This window comes from Gallus gallus, chromosome 1, assembly GCF_016699485.2.
Source record: "Gallus gallus isolate bGalGal1 chromosome 1, bGalGal1.mat.broiler.GRCg7b, whole genome shotgun sequence".
In the NCBI taxonomy this organism is placed as follows: Eukaryota; Metazoa; Chordata; class Aves; order Galliformes; family Phasianidae; genus Gallus; species Gallus gallus.
This window is the reverse complement of record NC_052532.1, coordinates 34,435,582-34,457,109: the sequence shown is the minus strand read 5'-3', so window position 1 is coordinate 34,457,109 and position 21,528 is coordinate 34,435,582. Positions and strand designations below refer to the sequence as shown.

Below are 21,528 nucleotides of genomic sequence, written 5' to 3'. Positions count from 1 at the left end.
TAACTCTGAGAGAGATGAAGAGGAAGGGAAAGCGGAGGAGTAAAATACTACTCCCCTCTGTCTTTGTGTCTTTCTGCTCTGCTGGAATCTGCTTTTTTCAAGGTAAAATCTCATTTTTAAAAGCTATTTTTGGCAACATAAATACAAGGACAAGCAGAAAGAAACAACAGCCCTATTAATTGAAATGTGAGGGCAGGCTAGTAACACAAGATACGATCACTGAATCATGCCTCTTTTAAAAATGATTTAGGGAGTTCAGAAGAAGACTTTACATTTCATAAAATCTCACTGTCTGATCTAGTCCTGTATTTAAGAGAAAGGGATATGAGGAAGGCAGCGTAATGAAACCCAGCCCAAGGAGGCCAGACTAGAACAAAGGAGTTGCTGTTGATTTCGTGTCAAGCTTTACCACAGCCTGACTGTGTGATCTGGAGCAAGTCTTTATGTCCATGCTGCCATCAAAGGTGTGAATGCAGCTCATATAATCATGCCCCCAAGCTTTCTTTGCATCAGTTTAGCCATCTGCACCAAAGCCATTGTACAATTTTACCTCTTTTAAGGGTTGTAGCACAACTGACGTAATCAGATTTTGCAAAAGCTTTTGTGGTCTTTGGATGAAAAGCATGGAAATGCAAGACACTCTATGTAATATTTCTATTTGTTGAGCCTACTGATCAGGCATGTGTCTCGCTGCTGGAGGAATCCTCTGAAAAAAATCCAGTGTTCACCCATTTTCTTCTGGCTGCAAGACTATTGCTATGAATTGACGCAGGCTTAAAAATGTAAGCCAGAGCACAGAACTAAGCAATAATACACACATATATGTTCTTGGCAGTGCCTTGATACAGATCACGACCACGATCTGTTTAACGAATGCATATTATTTAATGGTCTCATCCGGTGTTGATTTTAAAAAACAACGAATTGGAATATTTATGCTCAAATGGCAGCTAGGGGAAGATGACTCAAAACCAAACCATTCCCTTAATTCTGATAGAACTCAGGGCTAGAAACAGCCCCTTGAAATGGCTTTAAATGAGTCCAAGTGGAGTTTACACACTGGTGTTCATAATGCAGTTCATGTTCCAGAAAAGTAATAACTGAGAACACACGCACAATAGAGGCTCAGTGCACAAAGCTTGTAATGTATTATTTGTGAGGAATATTTCTTTAAAAATGTAGAGCAAGAGTATCACTTATCGTTCCCACATGGAACAAGTGGTGAAAAGGTTGTGGAAATCATTTTTATTGTTATCATATGTTTTCCCTAAATGTTGCTATAGAAGTAAACCTTTTTTGGTATTACTTACAATATGGTATTGTCTGACATCCAACATTACACTGATGTTTGAATGGCTTGCCCTTGTAGCATCCTTCTTTTCCTTTGTTGATTAAATTTGAGATAAATACACCATTGTTTTCATGAAGACTTAAAAACTATTCAGCCTCCTTCTGGGTGACTGAATATTAAAAGAATGGTAGGAGTGATCTTGCTAGAATAAACCTCTTAGGCAGTTGCTCTTTGGATGGAGGGATCTGAGTTGCAATGTCCCAGTCTCGTTTCTTGCAATTCCTGTGTCCCAGAATGGTACATGCAGCTTCTGGAGACAGTGTCTGACTGTATGACTCCTTCCGCTACTCCACTCCATTAAGAAGGGGGAATTTACTGTCTGAAACAGGTCTACAGGATCTGAGGATGAGTAAAACTTCTTAGAGCTGGTTTCATTTGACTTGTGTGGTCAAAATGAAGCATCATTGGTCTTCTATGAAAGCTGATCAAAAAAGTTCCACTGAAAAATGTGTGAGTAACTTTCTTGCAGAACGTACTTCAAGTTTTGGGGTAAACGTAACTTGGAGGTTTATGAGAGGATGTACTTCTCAATGTTTCATTTTTTCTGGTTTTCAGGGAAACATCAGGAAGTTTCAGAATAATAAATGCATTTTCTTTTTCTCTTTCTTTCTTTCTTTCTTTTTTTTTTTTTTTTTTTTTTTTTTTGAGTCAGAAAACCTAATTCTCTGACCATGTATTGCCATTTCCGTGTAAAAGGTGTAGTGGTTCATTTAGTTTTATTCCATGCAAAATAGCTACAGTAATCCAGGCAGACATCCTTTACTACGTCTCAGCTGCTGAAAAACAGTTGAGTTCATGGACATACTTCATTATACATTCACCTCTAACAAAATTTAAGTCTAGTTAAGTCCTAGACCTAGCTTAGGTCTAGGACTGCCTCGCACAATTCTTCCTCACTCTTCTCAATTTGGATTAGAAAGTGCTTCTTATGATGCTCACAGATGTATGATGCATGAATACAAAGATAAACGGTCTCTAAGACAGATATGAATTTGTAAAATAATCAGTGTTCTAAAAGCTCTGTGAGTCTCCAAGGGCTTTAGAGAAGGCTGTGGCTCTTAAGATGCTGGTGGGATCACCAAATGAAGTAAGGCATCAGTGTTGCCACAGAATGGCTGGGTTGTAAGGGACATATGGCGATCATCTTATCTAATCTCCCTGCTCATGCACTGTCACCTAGATCTTCCTTAGGTCTTCAAGGAGAAAGACACTGCAACATCTTTGTGTGGCCTGTGCCAGTGCTTAACTACACAATAAATAAATGCCTCCTGATGTTCAGAGGGAAAGTCCTGTGTTCCAGTTTGTGCCCATTAACTTTGTCCTGGCAATGGTTAACACTGAAAAGAGCCTAGCTCCATCTTCTTTGCACCTGCCCTTCAAGTATTTATTTACATTGACAAGATCCACTCTGAGCCTTTTCTTTTTCAGGCTGAACAGTACAAGCCCAAGAGATGTGAGAGATGCTCTAGTCCCATTTTCATCTTCGTGGTCCTTTGTTGGACTTTAACCAGTATGTCTCTCTTGTACTGTTCAGAACTGGACATCGCACTCCAGGTGCAGCCTCACCCGTGCTGAGTAGAGTGGAATGATCACCTCCCTTGACCAGCTGGCAGCACAGTCCATTTGTTTATTGCCATTGAAACTCCTTTTGAGAGCTGGCCATCACATGGCCCTAGGAAGGCCCTTTTAGCTCTCTCACCCTTCTTATCCCCTCACACGCATCTCTTGTCACGTGTCTGGATAAAAAACTTTGGTGCCTTGTGTGCTGGTGTGACACAAAGGATTTCATCACATATTGCCAATATTTATTTATGAGTAGTATTTCACAGACCAGGCCTGGTAATATGTAACTTCAAAATAGAAGGAAAAAAACAGGGAAACTGCCCTCAGACTGCTGTTGCCCACTGTGCACTAGCACAGTCTTTGGGCAGCAAGAAGTAACTTCGTATCATGGCCAGCACTACAGAAATCTGTGTTTCTGCAGAAGGAGTTTGCTGTTTGCTGTGAGTTATGTGCTGTTCTCTGCTGTGTGGGCTAGGATCCACAAAAGCGGGGCCAAAGCCCTGCCTGAGCCCACAACTGTTCGTAGGCCTCAGCTAGATGCACATCATGCCTTCAGAAGTGTGCCATGGATATTTTATCAGGAAAGCAGCTTGTTGCGTGTACGTGTATTGATTCAATAAACTTAAAATGGTCTTTAAAGGCACTCACTTTCAGATAATAGTGCGTAATGTAAAAAAATATATGTTGTATAACTTACGTAAAGTTTTCATCCCGTTTTCAGTAACCGTTTAAACAGAGATGTTTCACTGTAGGTAGATGTTAACATTATGTTAAGCTGCATTATACTCCTGTGTACTAACAAAGGTCATGTATAGAGTAATAAGTATTTGAGGTTTGCCGGGTTGCTTTGAAGTAAATGCTATTTGCCACTGGTATTCTCCATTTACCACACATATCCCTGGAGAACGGCTTGCCTGCATAGCTCATAAATTTGTTATAAATCATAATGCTTCTATTACATCATTTCCAACCTATCCAAGCTAAAAGCACAATGTGATTTTTTTTTTCCTATGTGAAATTTCCAGTTTGGTGGCATATCTACTGCATAATAAATTCCAGACAGTCATTCTTTCATGGTATATCTAATGTCTGCATTTTGGACCCAATCTAGTTGATTACTGAAAACTGTGGGAGTTTGCCAGCGGTTACAGTGGGACCAGAACTGGGTCCTCTTGGTATCTAACTTTCCCTTGTTGGAGCAGCATGCTGTTTTGGAACTAGTTTCTAATGAGAATATATCTGGGTCTGCACACATCAGATGTGCTAATTGTCTGCTGAAATGATGGTTTCAGTGACAGCAGAAAGCCTCGGGTTTCTAATTCAATGCTGTTTGTTTTCCTTTATGATTTAGTGCCACGAAATTCATCTGTTATACTCTGTAACAATGGCAAATGAGGGAAATGCTGGCTTGCAATGAACAATTCTGCAACATGGCAAAATAGTGACAGTGATGCACCGCACTGCTGTTCTGTTTCTGTTCCATATCCTTTCACCCAAAGTGGGGATGGGAATAAAATTATGCAATTCTATGTCAGAGTATTAGCAATACTAAATATTAAATCTTGTTGAAAGACGAGTCTGTTCACCAAGTGAACTGTAAAGCATAAAAATCCATTTGCAAGCATTTGTATACACAAGTTACTTTCCAGACACATATATTCCATTGAATTCAGTGGTATTATCCATGTGTATTCAGTTACTCAGTTGTGCCTGCAATACTGGGACTTCATTTGGTATGAAGCAGAAAGCTGAGATAAAATAAAGTAATCAGAATTACTTTAGCCCAAGAATAGCAAAGACATCAAAGACACTGTAAATCCTGTGCTGTAATTTTGACCAGGGGCAAGCATGAGTCTTACATGCAAGTCTACCTGTCTATTTATCTCAGACAATGATATAAAGAAGAGTAAAACTGATTAAAACGGGCTGAATAACAAAACTGTTAATGGAGTGATCTCTAAAGCTAGTTAGATACTACAGGACTTGCAGCTTTCGTCAAGATTTTTATAGAACTCAGGAAGAAGTAAAATTGGATTTTGAGGGGTTAGTTGCATCAGGCAATAAAATGGTGGAATTATTTTCATGGTACTGTTTATGAAAACATGTTCTGTTTTTAAGATAAAAAACTGGAATTAAGAATTTTTCAAGCAAATCCACCACTGATTTTCTGTCATACTTGTTGATTTCTACATACCTGTTTTGGATGTGGAGCCAGGCTCTCTCCTTGGGACTTCAGTCCCAGGAAAACCCATTAAAGACTCTGGGGTGACTGGGACCTGCAGTCCATGCTTTGACATTGGGCAGCACTGGTGGCAGTGCTGGTGGTTAATTACTGGTGTTTCTGCTCTGTCATTCTTTGTCCCCTGCAAAGCTGTCCACTGCAGACAGGTCACCATCAATCCACATCCTGGAACCAGGGCTGTCATCTCCGCTTTCGTTCAACCCATTCAGCACTTATGCAGCAGTGTTTAGAACAGTATTTCAATCAAAAAGTAAGACAAGTTGCCATGGGCATTGAAACTAGGAAAAAACCTATAAGCTGCAGAGCTGAAATAGCGGTAAAAAGACATACACAGCAATGGGTCAATTAGGTACATTTTTTGCCAGCAATTTCCCTCATATTCCTAAGGTCTCTTTAAAACAGAAGTCTTCTATCAAACAATCCTTGGAAATTATTTACTTTTTTATGGTTGCTAAGTATGGCAACATAATACCTTTAGTAGAAGCCCTAATAAATGGCGTATGCTGCAAAGTGTCTATGAACAAGCCTTATGGGCTGGGATTCTTATGTCACATGCTGTTTACAATTATGATTCCAGTGAATGCCTTGGGGATATATAGAGAGATTTAATGAAGGTATAAACTGATAATGTTTAAAGTATATCATCACACCAGGAGAGAAGACGGGGGAAATATCATAAATAATGAGATTTATTGTTGCAAAGTGCTTTACAAGTGTTATAATATATGAGGGCATTAAAAAATGGTGGCCCCCAACAATGGCATTGGCTGCACTGGGCACTTGCACCAGATCAGCAGCAAGCACCATTAGAGACCCAGCAGACTGGGGTGGAGCAGCAACATGCCAGTCTTAAGGCAATATCCTGTTACAGTGAGCATCTACCCTTGTGCTATCTGCCCCAAAAGGTTGGGACAGCATAGGGGTCTGCATGAGCTGGGACATATGGGGCATGTTTTCATGTATCCCTATGCTTTGTTGGGACAAACTGTTATGAACTCTGTTTACCCATACCCTTCAAGCACACTTGGTGCCAGACTGTAACCAGCCTTTATGCCTTGTTGGAAGACATTCTCTGCATATATTGCCAATTTAAGGCAATAGTATGAGACTACTTCAGCTGGAAATTTTTTAAAACCAGGTGTGGCTCAGTGTTCTCATTCTCTTCCCATCCCATAATATGCTGATCTTTTTTGTTTTAAAATTCTCTTTTTTTTTTTTTTGCAGTACCAGAAACATGATTTATTTTTCCTTTTAACAGTTGAAATGAAATTCTTTTACAACATAATAACCATCCCATGTATAACCTCCCTCTCTCTAAAACTTTAAGATTCCACACTGTTAAGAGATTATTCCACAACTGACGTATTTATGATCAAGCATTTCTTGGCCATATTTGGTCTCTGTTTAGCTGTTTCAATATGTGTTCATTCTGAATCTTCTCAGCAATCGAACACTTGTATGTGAAGAACAATCACTTTATGTACAGCTTAGTGGAGGCTTTCCAATGGCATGAGAGGGTCAGACCACCACTGCTTCAGTATAGCCTCCTGGTCTCATCCAGTAGAAGATGTTGGGAAGGTGTGTGAGTGCTCAGGCAGAACGAGATTAGGATTTGCTAAGTGTCCAGAGGAGATGCCAAGAAATTAGCAAGTCATGGGAAGAATGGCAGAAATAATCTAAGGACTTGAATCCAGAACTACCCCATCTAGCTAAGAGCTGTAATTTTGGTACTGGAGTCACATTTAGATATGTCTCTACCTATTTAGGTGCAGCCAACTATTGTATGATAGGAAACAAAAGCCAGGAAATACTGACTCAGCCTTGCTCTGACCATCTTACGCCACCTCTGGGGACTGTGCTGCTGGCACCAGCCCTAGAACTGCCCTCATGCTGCAGCCCAACAGCCTCACCTCCCTCTGTGCACGGGAAGTTTTGAGCAGCCCCGCTAGCTGTGCGTTTCATCTCCCATCACCCAGCTCCGGAAAACTCACAGGCAAAACTAGGAGGCATTTGCTTTACCCCAGCAGCACTCAGCAGATGGGTTTTCAGTTAGAACTGAAGCACTGCACCTCCTTTCAAACTGCTCTGTGATGGGACTGGTAAAGTACAACATGAGCAACATTTACGACAAAGCTGAAATGTTAATGTTTATATGCTGTGTTTATTGGGATGGAGTAATTAATTTTTTATTAAGAAGATATTAAACTGTTTTTCTAAATTGTGCCATAATGGTATCCTACCACAAACACGCTGTTCAATTTTAGTTTTCTTTTTACATTTTCTTTTTTTTTTTTTTCAGTGTATGGCTTTGATCTTTTGTTTGACTTGTGCTTCACAGAAAAATGCTCATAAGCCTTCACAGAGAGGTTCTCTTTGCTTATAGCTTTACTCAAGAGAGTTGATGGATCTGCAGCAAAACCATTTTAGGAGCACTTACGAGAGCTGTAATTTATTTGCCCACCATTTGAAAAAGCGGTTCACATCCCACCAGTTTAGAAGAATGCTTTCAAACATTGAAAAAGGTGATCTGATTTTGGATACGGATTACACCACACTTTACAAAGCTTGGCTTTTAAAGCATGAATGAGATTTCACACACTTCATTTCTTAAACAGTTTTCAAGAACGCCACTGCAAGTCCATACAAGTCTTGCTGAATGCTTTCCTGGTTCAGAAGGGCACGAATCCTTTGGCTGCAATCAAACAGGCCTCTGCCTGCTGTAAGTGCAGGGTAGGAACTGAGCATGGAACACGAGGGTGAGAATTTGCAGTTTGCCATATTCCGAGGTCTCCAAAAATTACAGTTGTATGTAGAACTAATGGTTTTTCAAAGTGCTGATATGTCCTTCACTCAGAGGAACAGAAAGATTGCTTCTCAACAGTTAGCACTTAAACCGCGCTTACTGTAGTTTACTAATAAAATCCAGGGGAAAAAAAAAGTTCACTGTATCTATATTATTATATTTTAATCCTTTTATTTTTCATAACTTCCCGTTCTCCTGCAAGAAGCAAATAGAATGGAAGTAGTAAATGTAAACCTGGCATGTGCAGTGCAGATCTGAAGAACTGTCTCAGTCTGCATTCTGATGTTTAAGCTGCATTAGAGATATTGTTTGCAGATGCAGAAGAAAGAGAGCCCAGCCATCCTGCCAGGCCAAAGGAGAACGCAGGTGGGGTTTCTTTCCCACCTTTATGTCTTAAAGACTCTGCATTGAAGTTCGTCGCAGGCCCCTGGGAGCTGAGGCACAGCGTGTCCAGGGGCACCTCGCCATGAGCCAGTCCCGAATCACAGTGCTGGCAGCTCACATTTGACCAGAGAAACTGGATGTGAGTATCGCATTTGGTGGCAGTCCCTCATGGAGGCAGGGGAAGATGGGTGCTGAAAGAGGGTTCCCAGCCCAGGGACAGCCTCTTGGTCAAAGAGGGGCCTGAAGAAAAGAATGAAACATTTAAAATGAAGCTTTGTCTTTCCCATGTAATGTCTCTACAGGATGACATGGAAAAGGTCTTTTTTGTAGGAGTCTGGAGTTCAGAAATCTTCCTGTGGAAGTTGCTAGAAATGTTTGTTGCTCCTGCTGAGGGCCGCGGCCTGCTTCACAGAGCTGGAAACCATGGGGCGTGTTTGCACCACAGCAGGGCTGGGGCTGTCGGGGGATGTCACTGTGAAGTCTTGCAGGATGTCACAGCTGGTGGTGACACAGCAGGTGTGTGTACAGCTGTGTGCACTCCCTGGGCTGCCCCAAAGGAGCTCTGTCAGTGTCCAAAGGGGCAGAGGAAGGTCATAGGGCCTGCAGGCCTTGCTGGGGAAACCCAGCCCGGTGTATTCGCCTAGCAGCACTTAAGCACTGAGGATAAAAAATTAAAATTCCCCCGATATCTCTGATCCTATAAAAAACAGAGTTCAGATTTGCTCTGGAAAAGTATTGTTGCATTATCCTAACATTCAGAAGAGAAGTTGTGTTCATCTTAACACACCAATGCTAGCAACCAGGCAGGACATTACGATCCATGTAGATCTGCACTTTTAAACCCAGGAAGTACAAATCAACCAATTTCTCATTAACCTTATCTCAGAAATCTAGTCAGTGGGATGAACTCTGAAGTTTACTCCATTTCCCTCCTCCAGGACTGGTGGCGCTCACTGCTTAGATCAAATTGTTCACCATCAGGCTGTCTGCTCACTACTTCTTGGATGAAGTCATTCTTCTCAGATTGTTTATGGGCATCTCTCCTCCCTTTTTACTCAAGTCCGACCTCTGGTTTTTAAATTACATACCATGCTCGGCATCTTCTCCCATCTGTCCATGAGATCTCGTCTCTGCTCTCCTGGCTTCCTTTTATTCTCAGATAGATGTGTGCCATATGACTAATTTCCCTCTACAATTCATTTTTTACAAACCTTCCATAATTTCTTAGTGGTTTTCTACTGCATCTTTCTAATCTCAGCAATACTCTTCCTACAACAATGGAGTGAGTCCCTTGCACAGAGCACTCAGAAAGTGCTCTCATCAGTGTGCTTGACACTGCTGGAATAGCTTCAGTGGATTTAAACATCAGGCCTATATACCCAAAGAGCTTGCTTGGCTTTCTGACAGCTGCCTCGCATGGTGCAGATGGTTTTAGTTTATTCCCCATTTACCACCAAATGATTTCCCCCTTAAAATTAATAGAAGAAAAATATTTGGAAAGTGATAGCTGGTTGTTGGATATTACTTTTAGTGTTCCTGTTCATATTTTTCTTTTCTCTCTTTTCTTTCCCATATGCTCTTGTTCTTGTGATCTTGCAGGGCTGTGAAGTTATGATTCAGCAAAGCGCTGGAGGTAGAAGTGTGGCCCCACCAGTGCTGTGCAGGCATGTGGTGCCGGCAGCTTGGGGATTGCTGAAGCCTGGGTTGGACATAGATTTGGGACTAGGGTGTGTGGACAAGGGCAGGCTTGGGGAGGTTTTCAAAAGGGCATAGAAAGAAATCTCTCACTGTCCATGGTTTATTGCTTTTGGGGACATCCACTCTCCCTGTCCAGATCGTGCCAAGGCTGGGGAGGACACTTTTGGTTCGTACAGAATTGATAGCCTCTATTGAAATCAAATCCACATGGGGAAATAAGCATTGTCTCTGTGTAGAAAACCCAGTGTGGAATATACTGCAGAGTTCAGGCTCTGACTCTGAAAATGCTTGAAGGCAGAACATATGTTTCAGGTGTGTTTGAAGATACCACTACCCATGGGATATGTATGGCAGCATGAACGTGTTTCGTATAACTCATGAATGCAAAAGAGAAAACTTCCTGAAGTTTTTGAAGGCTTGAAACTTTTCTTGTGCATATTGTGCTCAAATGTGTGTTACAGTGGTCTCTGTAGGGTCATTCTGGATTTATCACAGAATCGTTTGAATTGGAAGGGACCCTTGAAGGCCATCTAGTCCAACTCCCTGCTGTGAACAGGGACACCCACAGCTAGACCAGTTTGCTCAGAGCCTGATCCAGCCTCACCTTGACAGTCTCCAAAGATGGGGTCTCTACCACTTCTCTCGGCAACCTGTTTCAGTGCCTAACCTCCATTACAGTAAAAAAATTCCTTCCTTATATCCAAACTAACTCTTCCCCTCTTTTGGTTTGAAACTATTTCCCCTTGTCCTACCTCAACAGACAGTGCTAAAGAATCTGGCTCCTCTCTTCTTACATCCCCCCTCCCTTTAGGTACTGCCAGGCTGCCCTCAGATCTCCCTGGAGCCTTCTCTTCTCCAAGCTGAACAGCCCCAGCTCTCTCAGCCTGTCCTGGCAGGGCAGGTATTCCATCCCTTGAGTCACTGTTGTAGCCCTCCTTTGGACACTCTCCAACAGGCCCACATCTCTCCACTACTGAGGACTCCACATCTGGACACAGTACTCCAGGTGAGGTCTCACCAGTGCTGAGCAGATGGGCAGGATCACCTCCCTCAACCTGCTGGCCATGCATTTCTTCTGATGCAGCCCAGGATATGGTTGCTTTCTGGGCTGCAAGGGCACATTGCTGGTTCAGGTCCAGACTGCCAGCCACCACTACTTCTCCAGCTTGTACTGATAGTGGAGTTGCCACGATCCAGGTGCAAGACCTTGCACTTGGATTTGTTGTACCTCATGAGGCTCACCTGGATCCACTGGTTGGGCCAGACTAGGTCTCTCTGAATGGCATCCTGTCTCCTGGCTGTGTCAGTTACATCACTCAGCTTGATATCATCAGCAAACTTGGTGAGGGTGCACTCGATCCCACTGTTGATGTCATTGATGAAGATGTTAAAGAGCATCAGTCCCAGTACTGACCCCCAAGGAACATCAGTTGTCACTGATCTCTAATCAGACATTGAGCTACTGAACATCACTCTCTGGGTGCAATCTCACAATCGGTTCCTCATCCATTGAACAGTCCACTCACCAAATCCATATCTTTCCAATTTGGAGAGTGGGGTGTTATGGGGGGGCTGTGTCAAAGGTCTTACTGAAGTCCAGATAGATGACATCAGTGGCTTTTCCCTTGTCTGCTGACACAGTTATGCCATCATAAAAAGCAACAAGATTGGTCAGGCAGGACCTGCCCTTGGTGAAGCCATGCTGGTTATTCCATATCACCTTCCTGTCTTCTGAGTGCCCTAGCATAGCTCCCAGGAGAATCTGCTCCACAATCTTCCCTGGCACGAAGGTGAGGCTGACAGGTCAGCAGTTCCCTGGGTCATCTTTTCTACCCTTCTTAAAAATGAGTGCTATGTTGCCTTTCTTCCTATCACTAGGGATTTCACCTGACTACCATGACTTTTCAAATGTCATTGAAATATTATCATTATACTTGCATTACATGAATACAGCTTTACCTTCTAACTGAATCTCATTGGGATCCAGTTCAGGCATTTATCGGGCCCTGCGTACAACTGCCCAGAGCCCCAGGGAGGTACTGGTAGGTACCACCTCTATGGCTCCTGCTTACCTCTCCTCTCTGCCTTTTGGTCAAGGAGGCTCTGAAAATGTTTAGGCCTGAGTTTGCTGGGACAACTTCTTCAGTGGCATAAGGCAGGGCACCTTCACTGATTTCCCAGAACTACACAGATTCACATCATCTGGGAATATGACACCAAGGATTTACAGAGAAAAAGGTACATCATATTTCTGTTATTTCCTAAGGTTGTTTTCTTGTTATGACATCACATTCTGGACAATGAGAATTCAAAACCCTCCTTTTGGAGCCTTTTTACTGGGCTGCCTATGTGGAGGTTTAGGCCCATAGAAAGTCCTGATTCTGTCATCTTAACTAAAACTGAACACAGCATGGGCAGGGCTGGTGCAGAAGGACTCAGCTTGGTGGCAGGGTTTGTAGAAATGAATGCTAGCTTCAGCAAAGCAATACGAACTGCAGGAAGTGTCTGGCATGTTTTAATATGTTTAATTGTGATATTATCCATAGCTGAGGGAATCTGGTCAGGCTTGGGCTTGCAGTCCCCCACATCCTGATTCCATTATCTGCTCCGAATCAGGACGAGTGGTGCTGATGCATTTTCAAAGTCTCAGAGAAACTGCTGGCTCCTGTTTGAAATGTTTGTCCTTGCTATCTCTGATACAAATGTACTCCCTAGCCATTAGATCAAATGAACACCTCCTGCATTAGTAGCAGCTTTCCTTGCGGGTAAGTGACAGTGCTGGATTGCAGGATTTCCAAGCACATATTTGTGCACCTGATACACCAAAGGAGGGAATGATGCATGTGGAAAAAATACCTCTGAGTTTTCACTTTGATATCACTTTGATTGGTGAGGGGGTGCCTGCCTGCTCCAGGCAGCAGACTGTACTGTTCAGAGGGGGATGTCTCTGTCTGTACTCACTCTGCCCCTTCCCAGTCTGCAATTAGATCTTTCTGTCAAACTGGGACTCAGAGCCTGCACCCTCCTCTGGATGTTGTTCACCTACCCCGTGCACGTGGTGAAGACAACTGGCTTATCTTCCTTTGAAGACGCAGCTGGAAGAAGAGTACAATTATTGCAGCAATTGCTCGTGAGTAGGAGCTCTCAGCTCAGCAGTGTAATTGGAAACAAGACAAATTTGTGTTGTTTTGAAGCTGGTTTAAGAACGTTGTCTCAGCTTCCTGCACAGTCAGTGGGGAGGGGTCGGTGATTCATCCCACCCAGCTTGGGTCCATATTTTAAGCAAGAACTGAATGGACTGAATTAGCCCCTGGCTGATGAAGACCGAGGATGAGACATCTAATCCTAATGACTAAAGCTTGGTGACACAGATCTCATTCTAAATGCAGAAAAACAGTTTGAGTACTGTTTTAACATTTAACTGGAAGCAACACTAACTTGTCATTGACACCAAATGCTTTTTTATTTACAACTACCCCACTGCCTCCTGGCCTCAGCCCTCCTTAGCTTGTGAGGGTTTGCCTCCATTGACACCACAGTGTGGCTGCTTTGGTACAACTCCCTGCACCTCAATGGACTGTGAGTGCACCTACTCATTTTATTGATGCTGCCAAACTGTCTTTAACAGTCCTTATGCATGTGGTGGGGGAGAAGAGTTTATCCCAAAGGTGTGCCCTGCTGACATTATAACAGTGGCCTGTCACTGAGAGACTCAGTCCACTCAGAGCAGAGAAGCCTTCGGACATCCGTCATTGGGAAACAAAGAGAACTACGTGGCCAATGTATTTGTAGTGGTGCATCTCTGTGCATCACCTTCCTAGCAGTGTAAAATCACATCTGTACAAATCAGCCACCCCCTGCAAAACTGTGGGGTGGGCACAGGTGCATGGAGTTTACAGAAATATGAAGTATTTTGGAAGTTTCTCAGAGGAATGTTTCGCTTTCTTTGCTTAGTCACTGCTGGACAGTTTTACTGAAACCCACAACAATGGGTAAGGTAAGGAGAAACCTCACGTTAACTGATTTAATGCTCTGTATGCAGCACAGCAGCCTTAGTGAGGGAGCTAAAGTGAGAACAAATTCACAGCCAGCTCCTGCCAAGTGCCAACTCCCCTCGGTTCCAGGGTGGTCAGCACAGACTAGAAGAAAGCCCTAAGACTGCAGCAGTTCCGTGCCTGGCAAGTTTTCAAATGCTTCTCAGAAGAAGTCCTAATCTTGTCATTAAGGTAATTTGAAGTGCCTCTCTTCCAGAGCATTGATGGAGCTGTAATAACCTGGAGTGGGTTAGGAGCTGAATGGTTTCTTCCTAACTTTTGATTTTCTAGAGTAGCTCGCAGTCATGCTTAGCCAAACAGCAGAACGTTGAGTTTATTTGGAACTAAGTGTGCATTTCAGCACTCTGAATTTCTGCAAAGCATCTGAGCAGTAGAGAGGCAAAGTGTGTAAATAGTGCTGTACAGCAGCCTTTCATCTCAGAGAGGGGTCGGGAGCAGGGGCAGTGGTCCCAACCTGCAGGTGTACTGATGTCCTGGGATGCTGTCTGCTCCACTCTGCCTATATACATCTGGCTTGAACACTTTCCTCCTCCCAAGCCAAACCATTAGCCACAATTTGGAGTTCTGGATGTAGTTTCACTTGGATGGACAGATTGAGTCAAGTGTTGAGCGGCCTAAGCCTGCCTCTTTGTGAGGAATGTGATGAGTCTGGGCTCCAGAGGAGAGCAGGAGTGGACCAAGGACCCGCACACAGCATTTTGATGGCAGATTTCTAGCCTGCTCTTGAGCCAAAGCGCTCTTGCTAAACAGTGCTATTTGAGTCATTCTGCTGCTCTTTCTTCTGTTTCTGCTTTTTCTCTTACTTTTTTTTTTACACATAAAAATTACAATAGCAACAATAAAAAGCCTTCCACTAATTTCTGTGCTCTGTGAGGAGGCTGCAACTTTAGTCAGTCTTTACTTCCCCGAAAGAGATTAAGGATTGCTAACACTCATGGCCATAACAACTTCAGTAAGAGTTAACCCAGCTCCATAGCACTGATTTCATCACTGGTTCTGTCATTTGTGTGTACCCCCATCTGTGCCTACTTTGCCTCATAATTTTACGGCTTCTGATGTTACCAGGAAAGCCTTTACATATCCACAGTCATGGGTAAGTCCACATGTCCAAGGAGAGCATTTAAGACTTTGAGATCCCCCGTAACCTGGGGCTAAGGAAAGTACAAAGGTAAATTCTGTGCACTATGAGACTTTCACCGAGAGGAAAAAAAAAAAAAAAAAAAAAGCAGTAGAAGAGGTCATCTTTTCCGGGTCAAGGCTAATTACTAAAGAGAATGGAAACAGCCTTGAAGTTGTTAGGGGACAGGGGATAGACAGATTATGAACGCTTCCTGTGTTCCATAGGAAATGAAAACTTCCTTCTCCCCAGTTTTTCCTTTCTTTCCTATTTCCTACCCAAATCAGGAGCTATACCATTTAATTCTGCGTATTGACTAAGAAAGGCGGAGATGTTTTTTAATGTAACACATAAATATAACCAAACTGAGGTATTTTGTGTCACATTCTGACAGAAGACTGGCAGCTTCTATTTCCAGCACAGGTAATTAAATGCTGATGAAGCAATTGAATTTGAAAGATTTCAATAATAAACTGTCACTCATACCCTTGTAAGACTGTGAATAAAGATGCCTCAAGGTACGTTTCAGTGCAAGAATGTCCCTTGTACTCAATGGTCTGTATAATGCAGGGCCTCTGACATTTATTCTAGTCTCCTACCCTGTGCTGTGGCACGGCTCTGCTGTTGTTTGAAGTACAACACTTTGCTGAATGCAAATGAAACCAGAGGCAAATGTGATAGAAACCTTTGAAAAACCTAAAATATATCCAGGTGAAGTCTGAGGTGTGACAAATCTGACTCCTGTCTTGTGATCAGAGGAACACGCTGTTGCCATTGTGTTGGGTTCTGTCTCTAATGGCAACAAGAGCAGATGTTTCAGTTTAAAACAAAGCTACAGACAATCAAATTGCTGTGCAAGGCACTGGCAGCACTGGCTTTCAGTAATTCCCTGACTCTGTATGACTGTAATATGATGGGAGTGGAAAACTAAAGCATAAACTTAACACGACCCTTGCCACAGGCATTTTGGATAGAGCAGTCTTGGATGCTGGATGAACACAGGCCTTGTTCCTGCAGAAGCCAATTGGTTTTGTACATACAAATAGTCCCACTGTGGTACAAAGCGTGCAGAAGTTTATTGGAAGATGCCCCCAGAAGGGAAGTGGGTGTGAAGTGAGCTGGAGGAATGACTAATGAGAAGTAGATGGGAGTTCGGCACAGGGCAGAAGTTCAGCCACTTGGCTGATCCACCAGTTGGGTGGGTTACAGCTGGAGCATCACATCGGATACAATAACAGGAAGAGCTAAGTGATGGAAAGCACAGGAAGAAGACCACCAGGAAGACTAAGATGTGGAATTATCCTTTACTACCACCAAGCTGGGTGAGAAAGGAGAGGAAAACACATAATGCAAGGAATGCAATTACTCACATCTCTGACTCAGGACTGATGAGTATGTGTTACTATTCAACACACACATTTTGTGACTGTATTTTGGTTATTTTACAAGTAATCAAGTTCAATGGGAACATGCCATAAAGCCCTTGGGAAAGCAGAGGTTATTAGGCCAAAACAGATTAGGTGGATATTTTACAAACGAGTGAATACAAGGAATGTGTAAAACCAAATATTGGAGAAACTACTATCTGAACAATCACCCTTGGTGAGAAGGGCATAGATGCAAATATGAATGAGTGGACACACTTTACAATCTTAAAATCTCCCTCTGAAAGGCCATAGGACCATGTAAGAGCAAATGTGGGGTGGAAGCTGGAAGAAACCCGTATAACCTGACTGTGATGACTTCAGGGTTGAAGTTTCAAGGCAGTTTCCTGAGCCCCTAAAGCAGAGTCCCAGACAATACCCAGCCATGTACCTGTCTCAGCCATTCTGAGTACCAAAATACTTCCTTCCGACCTCAGCTATCCAGGAGATGGAAAACAGGCATCTAGATTCACAGAAGGCCTGCTGCTCTGATACTGTGCTAGCTTACATGGTAAAGTACCTCCCTCCAGCACCCACTGGAGAGGGCTAGGGACTTAGGCGCATCTTTGCATCTGCAGCTCTCAGCCTAAGAAAGTGACAAAAGGATGATGTGACAGGAATCCATGCCACCTCCTTACAGTGGCCATATGGCAGCTCGAGCAGCCAGGAGACTGCACAGTGCTGACCCCAGCCCTGCATCCCAATGAAGGAGGGTGGGTTTGTGCCCACACACTGTCTTCAAGAGGAGGGACTTACCTCAGCTTGCACTCCTCCATTTCTAGTTTAACCTAACGGCGGCATAATGTAAAGTCCAGAAAACCTCCTGGATGCAAAATGTGATCTGGTCTAAACAGAGGAGAAGGCTCTGAAATTTGACTGACTTCCCACAGGTAGATCCAAGGCCAGTCAACAGAATACCCCTTCAGTCTCACCAGTGCTACAGAGCTTCTGGGTGGCTGGTAGCAACTCTGCTCCCCTGGCCCTCGGCTCTGCACAGTGAGTGCCATGCTGGGAACACGATCCACTCCCTGAGGGGACACTCACAACACATCCCTGCGCTGAAGGGAACACCCTGGTGCCCCTCACAGCAAATGCTCTTCTTCTGAGGTGCACACCTATGGTCCTGAGACAAAAAAAAAGACTACTTGTATGCAAAGCTTTTACAAATTTGGTCACTGTGACCAAACTTTATTACCCATTTTATGGAACTGTGACAAAAGTCTAGGAATCAAACAACATGGGGATCACAGAGGCTATGATGTTTATTGTGCTGAACAGACTGTGATAATCCATTAAAGGAACATTTTCAACAAGCAAGCGATTCGAAGTACAATCGTAGACAGCAGCTCTACATGAAGAACAAAGCAAAAAGTTAGAAGACACTCAAAAGAAAAAGTAAACTGCAGTTAAACATCTTGAAGCGTTTTTTTTTTTTTTTCCTGCAAACACACCTCTCTTGCAGAAATGGTAGAAGAGTTAATGTCCAGTCTTAGTTAGCAGTGACCAATGACAGCAAAGAACAGTCGTATAAAATTTATCTCCCACAAAAATAAACTATATATATAAAAAATTTTATGATGTTCTCACTGGCTCACTGGCCACATGCAATTTTTCAGTCTGAAAAAATGAGGTATAGTAGGCCCTAAGAGGTAGTAATGTGTTTTGATTGTACTACAATATACAGAAAATACAAGATTCCGTTCATCAGAGCGGTCAGTCTCTCGGAGGTTGAAGTGTGACACACACCCAGTGATTATTTTGGTGTCATCTGCTGAATACTGTGGTTTCAAAAATGTAAACAAAACCAACCAAAAGGGATTTGCTAAGGCTTGACTCGAGGCCCTTTGAAGTCAACAGAATTCCTTCTATTGACTTCAAGCGACGCTGGATTTGGCCTGCTAGGGCTACTGCATAGCTCGGGTTATTTTTTGTTCACTTCCTATTAACGTTGTCTAGTTTTAACACTCCGAGGAGCTCTTTCTCAGCGATCTCCGACAATGAACCCTCTGCAGTCTTTTGAGGAGGTCCGCAGTTCTTGACTCTGCCTCTTGGAAGAAGCCAGTAAGTAGTTATCTTTAACTGCACTTGGCTCGCTACGAAAGCCGTGCCAACAGACACCTTCCTGAGAAACTACCCCTGGCCCAGTTATTAATAAAATGTTACAAAGTACTGACTAAGAAAGAGAGGAAGAAAGGAAATCCAACAGAGAGAAAATGAAATGAGAGAGAGAAAAGGGGAAAATAGAGTGAGAGGGAGGAGGAGAATAAAAAAACTCTACAGAAGAAGCATTTAAAATAAATCTGGCTGAAACATATTACAAAATCACATTTGTGTAAAATACATGAAAATACTTGTCAAGTATTTTCTTACAATCTACTAATTACTTTTTTAAACACATATTTGTGATTGCATTATGCAAAAGCTGAGCTTGTTGCTTCCCACCTACAAAGCTTCAAGTTTCTTTGAAGGTCTTTTTTTGTTCATTTTTTTTTTTTTAAATACGAAAGTAATTTAAAATGTATTCATTTTCCACAAGTTATTTTACAAAAATAGTTTTGAATTAGGGATTAGTTGCAGTCCTAACTGTTTCAAACGTCTCAAAACTAATGCTGAAAGTAAGAAGTTCATTCCATTTAAAGTCTGGAGGTAGGTCTTTGTCAATCAATTAGTCCATTTCTTTAAACAATTCATTTGAGGTACAAACTTGGACAGTAATATTTAAACATTACAGCTAAATTTTTTTTTCTATGTCATGTAGTGTCATTGAGGAAAATTCTCCTTACAAACCTATCAGCAATTCAGTACAAAAATATATTCAAGTTAACAGTACATTACACAGAAGTTTAGCAGAGAACAGGGTAAGTACATTAAAAAAAACAAAAAACAAAAGGAGAGAGAGAAATACATAGTCATGCTGAAACACAATAAAGATATTGCTTCCTTAACTGTAATTAAGTGTTGAAGTAGAAATAAGGGGAAAATGAAGATTCTCATGATTATCTACCCAGTAAATATTTCCTGCATTGAATGTGTATAGCAGCATGTATTTATCAGTCTGTTGAGTTAATTGTAAAAATCAGAGGTAGCTTTGAGTAGTGGGGTAATATTGCATCTGTTGCTAAAAGTGCTGCTTTGAATGAAAAGATGGAGAAACGTAACTGGCACAGAGGTGCTCAGTCAACCATCCTATGTCAAAATACATTGCTTAAAGTAATACACAAGCTTAACTGAGGTACATGGTGTTGGTTCTTACATCATGACTGATGAGTAATAAGGAGAGATCCATCCTGTTTGAAATCTGGTGCAGGGTGAGTGGAATTAGTTGAAAATAACCAAAACATCTGGATTGTTTTGTTCAGATAAACTCACGATTAATTTTGAGGTACCTTTCTACACAATTTAAAACACTTATCTTGATAAAGACTTAGTCATTAATGGCGTTAGTGTTTGGTGTCAATCATTTCTGTTTCCACAGAAAACACTTGGCTCTACGGAAAGCCGACTCCTTCGGGCTTTCTACTGTCCAGAAGGTGAAGGCTGCTCATTTTGTTTACTACTACTTCTGCTGATATGTTTGTATGTAAAACTATACAACGTATCTTTGTCTTTCTTCCCTTTTGCAAAATGGAAGTACCTTTTTCATGTTGCTCTTTCTTCCGATTACCAGCTGAATGAAGTGAGAGTTCAGCTTTCAATTTTTTTTTTTTTTCCTGAAATATCAGTAAGACTAAAAATAAAAATAAAATCAAGTACAAATCTACAGGAAGGTTACAAAAAAAAAAAAAAAAAAAAAAAAAAAGTAGTATCTATCCCTTATCTTTGGTGTTCTAAAACAGAGAGTTCACTAAGTAGGGAGTGGGTTGCTGGAAGTGTTGCAAGGCTAGGTGTTACACACCCAGCCTTTCCTATTTCAATGCCCATTATAATTAATATGTTACAAGTTTCTTGTTTATATGCAGTGCAGTGAATGACTTAAACCTGATTTGGAGTTCTTCTTGACCCAGTCACCCTTACTTAGCAGCTCAAACAAACTATTAGTAGGTTAAGAAAATTGAAAACAGTAATTTGAAGTTGCATCGTTAATCTGTGCCCCCATTGTGTTACAGCAGTTTTTCACTAAACCTGGGACTGTGAAGGGATTATAAAGAAGTTGATTAGTCAAATCCTTTTTAAGGTTATGCAATTTTTTTCCCCCCAGGCAAAAGTGGAAAGACCATGGCAATAGAAAATAAGTGGTCAAGGCAGTCTCCCTTCAAAAGACCCAACTGCTGATGAGGTAGAAATTGCATGGTGCGGTCTCCTAGTCTTCCTCTGCAGATTCTTGTGACGATGTTTCTTCAGTCTCTTCCTAGAATAAACAAAAAGAAAAAAAATAAGTATGTGGTGACCATGCATCCAAGGCTGCCTCCTCTCGCACAGCTGACAACTGCATCCCAAGCTCACAAAATGTGCTGTACAGCTGCTGTGATGCCTCAGGCAGACACTGTGGAGAGCAGGGGAAGCTCTCCACTCTCAGACCACACCATTTTAGTTAGCTGCTCTTCCCTCCTACCCCACGGGCTACCAAGAAAGAGAAATCCCGGCCATGCTCTGTCATGGATCTCCTATGAGAAGCATTTCGAGCAGATATCCAACGTGAAGGGGGTGCTGTGGGAAGCTTTCGCTCCCTTGCTGGCCATCCTCCTCCGTCCCAAAGCCAACTTTGTCTCTCCTTTCAGCACACCTGGCTGAACACAACACTCTTATGCTGCTTATTTAACCAACACGCTGGGCCTTTCAGGACACAGACAGTAAACTGGGAGCAGCAAACATTTCTGATAAAAGGGGCCGAGAGTGGAAGGTTGTTTTTTTCTGAAATGCTGCACATCATTGCCTAAGCCAGCACGTGAAA

General features: G+C 42.3%; 1 protein-coding gene across 3 annotated transcripts in view; it reads right to left on the bottom strand.

Annotated features, from left to right (window-relative positions):
• Positions 1-17,795: 17,795 nt before the first annotated feature.
• HMGA2 (high mobility group AT-hook 2) overlaps positions 17,796-21,528 on the bottom strand; it is a 108,547-nt gene continuing 104,814 nt past the window's right edge. For all 3 annotated transcript variants that reach the window (NR_173700.1, NM_205001.2, XM_046909319.1), the window contains exon 5: positions 17,796-20,985. Coding sequence is in view for 2 of the 3 variants with exons in the window: in XM_046909319.1 (XP_046765275.1) it covers positions 20,874-20,985 (112 nt within the window). In the remaining variant the exon portion in view is untranslated. The remainder of the gene's footprint in view (positions 20,986-21,528) is intronic.